The 12,295-nt window shown below is 47.4% G+C and overlaps 1 protein-coding gene across 1 annotated transcript in view; it reads right to left on the bottom strand.

Annotated features, from left to right (window-relative positions):
* Positions 1-4,212: 4,212 nt before the first annotated feature.
* TTC4 (tetratricopeptide repeat domain 4) overlaps positions 4,213-12,295 on the bottom strand; it is a 31,374-nt gene continuing 23,291 nt past the window's right edge. The window contains exons 9-10 of the mRNA XM_003990132.5: positions 8,023-8,105; positions 4,213-5,386 (exon numbers count right to left, since the gene is read on the bottom strand). Of these exons, the coding sequence (XP_003990181.1) occupies positions 5,284-5,386; positions 8,023-8,105 (186 nt within the window). The 3' untranslated portion in view covers positions 4,213-5,283. The remainder of the gene's footprint in view (positions 5,387-8,022; positions 8,106-12,295) is intronic.

The following is a 12,295-nucleotide window of genomic DNA, read 5'->3' as shown; positions in this document are numbered from 1 at the left end:
CTGAGTGCCAAAGAACTTCACAGAGTTCCCACCATCCGTTTCTACACCAAGATTCCAGAATACTTTTTAGAATGGATTGTTATGCATCCAAGGGCGTGTGTAAGGCTTTGTTTTAGAGTTAGGAAAAGTTTGATAATGTGGAAAATGGGAAACTTTTTTTTGATGTTAGTGCAAACTTAGGGTATACTTGAAAAAAATCAAGGTATTGCTCTTAATTTAAAATAAAGACTTACATCATAGTGACCCACACTAGAGACTGTGGAGTCAGACTGCCTAGGCCACTTGATAGCTATATGACCCTGTGCAAGGTGCTTCCTGTGCTTCTGCAGTAAAACGGACAGCAGTGCCTGGCTCACAGCAGGTGCTGGGTAAGTGGCAGCGGCCTTTACACTTGGCCAGTTAGCCCTCTGCATGTAGTAGGTGGGTGGATGGTGCACGTGGGCCAACAGAGTGGGGTGGCACCTTTAGGGTCTCCCTGATCAGGCACCGCTTTGGTGCAGGGATGGTCGGTGTTCACTCCTGTTAAGCCAGCAGCTCTGAAGGGTGATGAGCTTCCATAGTTAAAAGCCTAATTGCCCTTGGCTAAATAGAACTCTGTAGGGCTAGGAGAGCGAGAGGAAGCACTTGTTAATGGTGACTGAGGACAGCCGTTTGCAAGGGAAGAATTTGTTGCCCAGCCTCCCTCAGAAAACTCGAGGGCTGACCGGAGCCCTACTGGCAGGGTGTCAGGTGTTGTGGGGAGTCAGCTGTGGGCTCTGGAAGTCTGGCTCTGGAGACTGGACTCTTTTGCCCAGGCAGACAGGCTGGGGACATTGCAGGACAGTGAATGCCAAGACTTTGTGACAACATTGGAGTGAACGGGCAAAGGGCTGCTGGGTCTAGTGCCAACTCCTGAAAGGCAGAGGCCCAGTCTTACTGCTGCGGATGTATCCTGAAGGGCCTAGGGGAGTTGTGAATTCAAGTTATGGCTCTACTTCTCACTCGCTAGCTAACACTGGGCAGTGTTACCCTCTCTGTGCCAGTTTTCTTGTCAGTAAAATGGTTCTGTAAACTACTTGCCTCCTGAAGTGTCAGGAGTGAGCAAGTCAGCCCACACGAAGCACCCTAGAACACTGTCTGGCATATCCTAAGTGCTCGGTAGATGGCAGCTGTTACTAGTGAGCCAGGCCACTTATGCACTCCCCCTGGAATATGCCAGGATTGCTTGAGGGGTCCTTCCAACTCACACTCCCCACCCTTCCCTGTCCCTTCCCCAACCTCATGGCCCATATCCATCTTGTGTGGTGGTTCCCCCCCCCCCCCAGTCTGTTTAGAATTTATCACTCCTTCCTCTGTGCCATCAGTCAGTAACTATTTGTTGTGTACCTGCTGTGTGCTGTGCTAGGTGCTGGCGGTACAGAAGTGTACAGTTCAGGGCCCCGGACTCAGTTTACAAAGACGTGGGAGGAACTATCCAGTAAGTGGTTAATTACAATGTAGTGTGACAAGTGTGGTAATAGTACAGGTGCCGTGGGACATGTGAGATAGGGGGCCAGGAGGGCTTCCTGGAGGAGGCAGCCAGGCCTGAGTAAAGATTACAAAAGACAGAAAAGGAACAATTGGGAGTGGAGGCAAGGGTATAAGTGAGAGAATTCTCCAGGCAGAGGGAGCAGAATGTGCAAAGGTCCAAAGCTAAGAGTGTGGCATGATTAGAGAATAAAAGAAATAAGTGGCACCGATTGAGCACTTAGTTTGAGGCAAGCTCTGTTCATGTGCATCACATAGAATAATTCACATAATCCTTACAGCTCCTGTGTGAGGTAGGTGCTATTATGCTATACGTGTTGCACGTGAGGAAACTGAGGCACAGTGCCCAAGGAGGTGCCTGAGGCCATCAGCTAGTGTGTTGCAGGGCTGGAATTGGCAGGCAGGCAGCCTGGGTCCAGAGGTAATACTTAAGCCACGGCACTGTCCTGCCCCATAGCTTAACTGTGTCCAGGATGGCTGGGCTAAGGCAGTTGGAAAGAGGAAGCCACAGAAGTGGTTGGGGCCAGACTCTGAAGAGCACTGAGTGCTACACCAAGAGTGTTTATGAGGGAATGGGGAGCTGCTGAGGGCTCTGAGCAGGGGTGAGGACTTGCTTGTTGTGGCTGTATTTCTCTTCCTTGGAGCAGTTTCCAGTCCAGGGTTCGACTTGTAACATCTACTCAACAGCGTGATCTCGAGGGCAGAGGCTGCCTGATGCACTTGGGCCTCGATGCCCTGTCCTTGGTTGGTGCCAGTTAGGTTCAGTGTTTGTAAACAGAATAAAAGGGACAAGGAAGAGGAGGCAGGTGGGCTCTGGGGTGAGATGCTTGTGTTCAAATCCTGGCTCTGACACTCACTAGTAGTGAGACCATGTGCCCCCACCTCTTTTATAAACTTGGGATCATTTTATATCATTTACAAAATTGAGACGTGAGGGTGTGGCTGTCATCATGAAGAGAAAGCAGGTTTGCACAGAGCCAGAACGCTGTTGACAGCCACAATTCCTCCCCATTCCCTGCCTGCCCTTGTGTACCTGCCAGCAGTGTTTCAGGGGTGGCTTAAAGGGGCCTTGCCCCACCCCCAGGTTCTCCAGCTGCCACCCCAAATCAACAGAGGTAACCACACAGAAGTCTGGCGGTCCCTCCCACCTGTGTCCCTGGTCCTGGGATGAGGTGGTGCCCCTGGGTGGTGGGAAAGGCTCTGCCTCAAATCAGGGATGTGAAGAATGCTAATGCCTTGGCCTTGCCCATTCCTTCCCTCTGGGCCTCTTCATCTATAAAATAAGGTGGTCCCACGGTTGAGTCTTTGAGGGAGCTCTGACTGGGATGGAGTCCCAGGTAGGGACAGGCGGCCGTGAGGCGGAGGGTGAGGGCCAGGCCACATGTCCCGTGGGACCCAGCTGCGTGAGTGGAGGAGGGGTTCGGGCTCATGCCAGGCCAGTGGGGCCCCTGCTCCTAACCGTAGCCAACTCTAGTCCTAGCCTCCATGCTCCATTCCTAAGTTTGTGCTCTATCCACTCCCTGGAGACCAAAGAGGATGGCAGAGGTCAGAAGGGGCAGAGCCCACGGGCTGGGGAGGCCAGAAGCCTTCTTGGAGGGGGTGTAAGGTGTGCACATGGGCTTGAGCCTGGGAATGCCGATGTTTGTGTATGTATAGATGGGGCCTCAGAACAGGACTCTGGTTTTATTTTTTTGCTCATCATTTCCTTCACTCGTTTATTCGCACATGGAGCTCTCGGTGTGTGTCACACTCACTGTGTGTCAGGCCTGGGCACTAAGACAAATCCCCATCTGGCCTCTGCCCATTGAGAGTGTGCCTTCTGAAAGTTTTAGTGCAGTGCTTCTCAAACTCGGCACTATTGATAGTTTGGGCCAGATAACTTTTGTTGTGGGGGCTGTCCTACGTACCACAGAATGTTTTTAGCAGTATCTCACCAAGTTGTGACAACCAAAACTCTCTCTAGACAAAACTCTCTCTAGACATTGGTAGGTACCCCTGGGGTGCAGGTCACCCCTGCTGAGAATCACTGGTCTAATGCTACCAATCTGCACACAGGTGGCACAGATAAGCCTGTGAGGTGGGTACAGTGACTCGTGTTACAGATGGAGGCTCCAAGCACAATCCCTTCCTCCCAGGCACAGCAAGTCAGCAGCCACCAGGACCCTAGCTGTGGTCTGTCTGCCAAGCTAAGTCGCTTTCCTCCCTTTTCTGCTTCTCCCACTCACCCTAGCTGGATGGAGGGGCAGGGCCTAAAGAGAAGGCAGCCAGAAGCTGGCTGATAACTGGGCCCACCAGGAGCCTGAAGAAAGGGCTCGGTGGTGGGGATGACAGTCCTGGAACTTCGTTTCTCAGGAGTGTCCAGAAGGGAGCAGGGAAAGCAGTCTGTTTCACAGATGAGTGAAGATGAGTGAGGTGGCACACGGGGGCCTGTTCTACCCCAGGACAGGGAGGTTGCTGCTCCACAGAAGCCTGCAATGCCCGCTAGGGTTGCTGTTAGGCCTCTTTGCACAGTGCTGACTTAGAGACAGGCAGCGGGGGAGAGAATGGCCTCTGTGTGGCCTGAGCTAGGCTTAGGGTGGAGACTGGACTTCTGCTTCCCAGCCACAAGCAGTCACCTGCACCTGGAAGGAAAGCTGCATGGTTCTTTGTAAATGATTGCCCTTCAAAGATGATGAAGCGCACGGCACAAAACCTCAAATTACTCGATTTTGAGGACAGCAGCAGGTTTCAGTTTAATGATGTATTATTTAGCTTTGCTATAGTAACAAACTGCTTACTACTACAACAACATTTATTTCTAGTTCACGTTACGATCGACTCTACAGGCCAGTTGCTTCAGCTCTGCTCCACGTGTCTTGCCATTCTGGTACCCAGGCTGATGGAAGAGCCCCTACCTGGGAAATATGTTCACGACAGAAGGAAAAGCACATGAACTTACCAACCTTCTGTCTGGACACGTCCACCCACATCCCTCTGCATTCCCTGGTGGGTGGAGTAGGTACTGCAAGACATCACAGGGCTGCAGGTGAGGCCGCGTACTACCCTCTAGGGAGCAGGAGGCAAATGGCTATAGACAAACATACAACCTATGACAATGACTCAACTGCAAAGATTTTTAAGAGGCGCAAAGTCCTAAAATCTGAACACTGAAGGGGAACAAGTCTGTCACAGTTCTCCCTACCATACAGGTCAGAAAAACTGGTCAACTTTTTAGGGGTTTTGGACCCATTGATAGGTCTTTACAGGTGCAGAAACAGGAACTGGCTTTCCTGACCCCATCTCACTCCAAGGGTCTACCGTCCCCATACAGCAAGCCTCTCTGCTCATGAAATACCTGCAGGCTGGAGTCTCTAAGCTTGAATGCCTTAAAATTACTCGCGTGGTTTGAGAGAGAGCTTCTCTGAGGCTGCCAACACCACTAGGTCCAGAACCATGGCACTGGATCCTGAGCCTGTGTCTACAAGTCAGTACTTCCTCAGGTCAGTTCCTGTGGTAATGGTAAGATGGTCCCTTCAGGGAATGGAGGCTGATGGTAACACAGCTCACAGTGACTCCAAGGATGCCATGACCAAGGTACAATTTTGTATCAACAGAGGAGAGTAGAGACCAGCTGGAACTTGGCACTGAGCAAAGAGGATGTAGTTCAGGGAAGTCAGCAGCTCTTCCCCCACCATGATGCATGGAAGGACTGTCCCCAGGGTGGCAGAAATAAAGTGTTGGGTTCAGATGATTCCAGGCAGAGGAGAGTGAGGGATGAGATCCAGGGGCCTGGCTCAGTCACTTTACCTGATGCACCTTTTTCCCCCGGACGTAATTCTTAGAAAAACCAGAGGCTCCTACACAGACCAAAAATGCTGGTATCAGGGCTTTTACAAAGTACCTGCAGTGAACACAACAGAAGAGAGGGGTTAATTGAACTGCAATCTTAATCACCCATGCACCTTCCCAACAACATTCAAGGTGAACCTTTGGGTGTGAGTCAACATTAAAATGCAAGTTTAGCACATTTATTCGTTTGGTTGTTTACATATCTGGCAAATTAGCACGACCCTCTCCCTCTTACAACCTAGCCAGAACCTTTGGACCAGCCCTCTAGCATCATGCATGCCTGTGGCTAAACATCAAATAAGACTATAAGAGCAAACTTTCATTCATTCAAATTCATTCACTCAACAATGTGTGCCCAGGGTAAGTTGGGCTCTGTGCTGAAATGAGATTAGAAAACAAGGGGCACCTAGGTGGCTCAGTCAGTTGAGCATCTGACTCTTGATTTCAGCTCAGGGCATCATCTCACAGTTTGTGGGATCGAGCCCCGCATCAGGCTCTGCACTAACAGCACAGAGCCTGCTTGGGATTCTCTCTCTCCCTGTCCAGCCTCATGCTGTCTCGAAATAGTCAAAAACAAAAACCATCCCATGCTCAAGTCCTGAAGGGAGAGAGAGAAATAATGACAGCAAGACAATCGCAGAAGCATTTGTGAGATACAGCATTAGCCCAAAGGGCATGATGCCCTCTATAGGAAAGGAGAATCAGGAAAAGCTTCCTGGAAGATGCTGTGTCCATGTGTACTTTAATTTAGAAAAGGGGGGGCGCCTGGGTGGCGCAGTCGGTTAAGCGTCTGACTTCAGCCAGGTCACGATCTCGCGATCCGTGAGTTCGAGCCCCGCGTCAGGCTCTGGGCTGATGGCTCGGAGCCTGGAGCCTGTTTCCGATTCTGTGTCTCCCTCTCTCTCTGCCCCTCCCCCGTTCATGCTCTCTCTCTCTCTCTCTGTCCCAAAAATAAATAAACATAGGGAAAAAAAAAAGGGGGGGGTAGTAGTGATGGGACATGGGGGAGCAAACATCAGGAGGTGCAGGTCACCAGAGCATTTGCTGTTGTTGGGGCATAAAGCAAGCAGAGTGGGGCATGTTAGAGAGGTGGGCAAGGCCTCGGCCTCCCAGACTGAGGGGTATTAGCATTACCCAATGTGCTTGGATCTGGACAGAGGGGTCTATATATTTTGTCTCACCTGGTTCAACATCTGAAATTACCCAAAACCTATCCTGGGTAGCCTCTTGCCTATGCCAATCATTTAAAAAGTAAACATTTCCTATAGCATTTATGTTTTCTAAAAAGCATGAGATTGGCTTTCCTTTACAGATCTGCTTTGTTTAGCTTTTTTGGAGATGGGGAGAGAGCAGACCTCAGGCCTTTAAAGAAATGTGGTAATGGGCACCTGGGTAGCTCAGTCATTTAAGCATCCAACTCTACCTCAGCTCTGGTCTTGATCTCAGGGTCGTGAGTTCAAGCCCCGCACTCCATGCTAAGTGTGAAGCCCATTTAAAGAAATTTGTGGTAGTAATTTGCTAATAATGGAAAAAAGGAATAGCTCAAAAATTGTCTATGGACTGGAAGAGAGATTTAACACCAAAAAACAAATAAAAACAAAAACACCACTTGCCAAGAGAAGTCATATCATTATCTGAAGAAATCTTCACCTGCCAAGCCAAAGCAGAAACATCAAGACCAGCTAGATCCCCACTACTGAGTTAGTCACCACATTACCAATTCTTACCCAGTTTGCCTCTGAAATCTCTCTACAATCCACCGCTTACCTCCTGCCCCACCATCAAACAGTACATATGATCTGTACGCTACTCTGTTTTACCTAAACATCCCCTGTGGCTCCATGCACCACGATCAGGATAAAGTATGCTCTGGAACAGAGCATTCAAGGCCTTCGTGCATGGCTCCAACCCAGCTTTCCAGCCTCTTTCTCAGCACACCCAACCACCCTCATGTCCAACACAGTGGGCTTCTTTAGCCTAAATGCAAGACATTTGCTTTGCTCAAAGCTTAGGGAAAAATAGTCCAAGAGTCAACTCTCAAATCTACCCAGGGGATTCCCTCATAGTCCAGAACACCCTAAAGCTGAACAAACAGAAGCTAAATCCAACTGGCTGCCACAGCTACTAAAAAAGACGCACTTACAACAAGACTGCCCTTTACAGTTTACAAAACTACTGTGACTCCTACTCTCTTGCTGGCTCTCAAGTACCTGAGACAAATGTAGGCAAGAATTATCAGCCCCAGTCTAAAGATGAGGAAACCTCCTCAGGGAGGAAGTATGTGCTTACAGTCCCACAGCTCATAAATGATGGTGTCTTGACTTGAAGAACCAATGTTCTTTTCCATATGACAGTATCAGGGGACATGGGCACAATTAGGAAAAGAGCGCCAACCCTGCTGTTTTCAGGTACAAAAGCCAGGCAGCTTGTCCCTTCTCAGACCAGCACCATTCGCTTCTCCCAGTCTGAGGGTGTCCTGGCTGCGGTGTAATGAGCAGAGTCACACTGAAGCCTATTTGGCCAATGACCTGAACCAGTCTCCACGGCTGCCATCTCAGTTTTATGTCCAGGGCAGTAGGGAAAGCAGTACAAGGCAATTAGTCAGCATGCAATGAGAACCTGGCTGTATCCCTGGGATGGTGCCTAAGCTCCTTCCCTGGTCTACTCAGCCTCATGAAGGTGGCTCACCTGGGGTGCTGCAGCACGTGCAACAGGGTGCTCTTGAGAGGCACCCGGTAGAGTTCTGTCCCACCATCATCCTCAAAGTAGATCTGCAAGAAGAATAAAGATGCAGGAATCAGACACAGAGGGCCTCAGCAGCACTAGACATGTTGAGGCCAAGTCTAGTGAAAAGCTAAAGAGAAGGCAACTGTTATTAGCTGAATGACTCTTCTATAGAGTTGTGGAATGTAAAGCACTCATTCTTTGCCCATAACACTGAGAAAGATATTACTGGATCCACTTTTTTCCAAAGACAGAACCAAGGATCAGGGGAGAAAAATGATTCATTAACAACACTCAGCTAGTAAACAAAGAAACCAAGATTCAAGGCCAGGCCTGTGAGCCTTCGCTTCCCTAGCAATCAGTCCTAGACCTCTTAGATATGGGGGAAAAAAGGCACAGTAGCCCAAAGCAGGGGAACAGCCTGAGGAGGATGAGAAGGATGTCCACAAGGGACGGCCCTGTGCAGGTGTCAAAGCCCACAGAGGGTGAGGAAGATGTCCGCATAGGAGGGCTGGCAGGGAGTGAGCCCGGCCAGTGGAGGGCAAGCTTGCTGGGAGCTGGCCAGCCTAACCCAGGTGATAAGGGCTACCTTTTAGGACAGCTGTCCAAGATGAGGTGTCAGAGCCCATGTGGGATGAGAAGGGTGTCCTTGTTTGGGGACAGCTGAGATGGCGTGTCACAATCAGAACTAATGTATCAAACTAATTTCCTGATATTGGTGGTTGGTTGGGATTATGAAGGAAAATATCCTTGTCTGTAGGGAAATGATGCTTAAGTATTTAGGGGCAACGGGGCATCAGTTGGCATCTTACTCTCAAATGGTTAGAAGACAAAATCTTTGTACCCTAAGCTGTGATTTAAAAAAATATGAGCCAAGACGGCAGAAGAACATGGAAGTTGTTTTTGCATCTCGCATCCATGAAATACAGCCAGATCAACACTAAACCATCCTGTACACCTAGAAAACTGATTTTAGGATTAACACAACAATCTGCACAACCTGAACCACAGAACTCAGCAGGTACATGGCACAGAAAGGTTAACTGGGGGAGAGAGAAGCCACGGAGGACAGGGAGCTATTTTTGCTTGTGGTAAGAGGACGGAGACAGAGGGAGAGTATGGGAAAAGCACCTCCCACTCCCCACCCCCAAAAAAAGCAGCTGGAGAGAAAGTGGAAACAGCCGCAGGGACTGAACTAAAAAGAGAAAAAAGGAGGGGGTTTAAATTCCACTAAGACTCTATATAAACGGGGAGCACAGAGTCTCAAACTCCGCAGCTTGATACCTGACAGTGCTCTGGTGGGAAGGGCAAATCCCCAGAGGCAGAGTGAGGCCCGGGGGTCCTTGGGCCAGCAGACCCCGGAGAACAACCACATTTGCTGGTGCTGGAACGAAGTCGTTAAGGGTGAAGCCCGGTGCCAGATATGTATTGCAATTTTCCATAATCCCTGAAATGCTGCTGCTACATGATTGCGTGAACATTTTCTGGGGCGGGCTGGCACCCAGACGCAGTCTCTTGGCATTAGCAGCAGCACAGTCCCATGAACATTCCTGGGGGCGGGCACCTGGCCCTTGCTCAGTGAGACCCTCTTGCAGAGGGGCAGAACAGGTCAAAGCCGCAGTCCCTCAGAAATAAGGGGTCAGGGAAAACAGCTGCATCTAAGATAAAACTCAGGAGGGAGGTGTTGCCTGGGGCTTGGTCATGGACAGTATAAAAGCAGGGAGTGGACGGAAGCCGATGACAAAGGTCAGGTGCACAATTGATGATTGGGGAGAACAGAGTTCCAATACTAGAGACAGGGTAGCTGGGATATGCCTTTCACCCCTCCCACACATGCACATACCTACAAGCACCACAACAATCCACCCCAGTAAGCTAAACAGCGACATCTAGTGGGGAACAGAACCATTACCCTAAGCCCCGCCCAACTGGGCCAACCTTACTCTTCAGGAACACTACAAGTGTCTCTGCCTGCTTAGTTTATGGACTATAAATTGCTTCATATTTGACTTCTGGGGGAAAATGATGTAATTTCAATAGTATTTCAGTCTGTTCACTGGTCCATCTATTCAATTTTCTTTTTTCCTCTTTTCGTTTCTTTTTCTTGAATACAGAACGTTTTTGTAAATTTTTCGAATTCTATTTTACTTATTTCATTTTTTTCTATTTCACTGTATTCATTTTTTTCAAATTTTCAAAGCGTTTTCCTTTTTTTTTTTCTTTTTCCCCTTTTTCCCTTTTTTCTGTAATCTATCTTTCAACAACCAGACTGAAACACACCTAGGATCTAGCATCATTTATTTGAATTTGTGTGTGTGTGTTGTTTTTAATTTTTTAATTATAATTTTTTTGACCTTATTAATTCCTTTTCTGCCATCAAAATGACAAAAAGAAGGAATTCACCCCAAAAGAAAGAGGAGGAAGAAACGACAGCCAGGGACTTAACACAGATACAAGCAAGATGTCTGAACCAGAATTTAGAATCATGATAATAAGAATGCTAGGGGTCGAAAATAGATTAGAATCCCTTTCTGGGTGATAAAAGAAGTAAAAGCCAGTCAGGATGAAATAAAAAATGTTGTAACTGAGCTGCAATCTCAAATCGATGCCACGGTGGCAAGGATGGATAAGGCAGAGCAGTGAATTAGTGATACAGAGGACAAATTTATGGACAATGAAGCAGAAAAAAAGTGGGAGACTAAGGCAAAAGTGCATGATTTAAGAATTAGAGAAATCAGTGACTCATTAAAAAGGAACAACATCACAATCATAGGGCTCCCAGAAGAGGAAGAGAGAGAAATAGGGGTAGAAGGGTTATGTGAGCAAATCATAGCACTAAACTTCCTTAACATGGGGAAAGACACAGACATCAAAATCCAGGAAGCACAAAGGACTCCCATTAGATTCAACAAAAACCAACCATCAACTGGCATATCACAGTCAAATTCACAAAATACTCAGGCAAAAGAAGAATCATGAAAGCAGCAAGGAAAAAACAGTCCTTAACCTACAAGGGAAGACAGATCAGGTTTGAAACAGACCTATCCAGAGAAACTTGGCAGTCCAGAAAGGAGTGGCAGGATATATTCAAGGTGCTGATTCAGAAAAATATGCAGCCAAGAACTCTTTATCCACCGAGGCTGTCATTCCTAATAGAAGGAGAGATTAAGTTTCCCAAACAAAAATTAAATGAGTTTATGACCACTAAACCAGCCCTGCAAGAAATTTTAAGGGGAACTCTCTGAGGGGAGAAAAGATGGGTGGGGGTGGGGGGGAGACCAAAGGCAACAAAGACTAGAAGGGACCAGAGAACATCACCAGAAACTCCCAACTCTACAAGAAACATAATGGCAATAAATTCATACCTTTCAGTACTCACTCTAAATGTCAATGGACCTGTCTCCCTTCTCCACCAGGAAAAAATAAAATAAAATAAATGTCAATGGACTAAATGCTCCAATCAAAAGACATAGGGTAAAAGAACGGATAAGAAAACAAGAACCATCTATATGCTGTTTACAAGAGACCCACTTTAGACCTAAAGACACCTTCAGATTGAAAGTAAAGGGATGGAGAACCATCTATCATGCTAATGGTCGACAAAAGAAGTACCCATACATACATCAGATGATCTACACTTTAAAAAAAAGACTGTAACAAGAGATGAAGAAGGGCATTCTATCATAATTAAGGGTTCTTCCACCAAAAAGACCCAACAATTGTAAACATTTGTGCCAAATATAGAAGCACCCAAATATATAAATCAATCACAAACATAAACGCACTGACAATAATACCATAACAGTGGGGGACTTCAACACCCACCTACAGCAGATCATCTAAACAGAAAATCAACAAGGAAACAATGTCATTGAATGACACACTGGACCAGATGGACTTAACAGATATATTCAGAATATTTTATCTTAAAGCAGTGGACTACACATTCTTCTCCAGTGCACATGGAATTCTCCAGAATGGATCACATTCTGGGACACAAATCAGCCCTCAACAGTACAAAAAGACTGAGATCATACTGTGCACATTTTTAGACCACAATGCTGTGAAACTTGAAAACAACCACAAGAAAAAGTTTGGAAAGATAACAAATACTTGGAGACTAAAGAACATCCTACTAAAGAATGAATGGGCTAACCAAGAAGTTAAAGAGGAAATTAAAAAGTACATGGAAACCAATGAAAATGAAAACACCACAGCCCAAAACCTCTGGGATGCA

Source organism: Felis catus, chromosome C1 (genome assembly GCF_018350175.1).
Source record: "Felis catus isolate Fca126 chromosome C1, F.catus_Fca126_mat1.0, whole genome shotgun sequence".
Classification (NCBI taxonomy): domain Eukaryota; kingdom Metazoa; phylum Chordata; class Mammalia; order Carnivora; family Felidae; genus Felis; species Felis catus.
The sequence above is the reverse complement of the archived record's forward strand: the minus strand, read 5'-3'. Positions and strand labels throughout refer to the sequence as shown.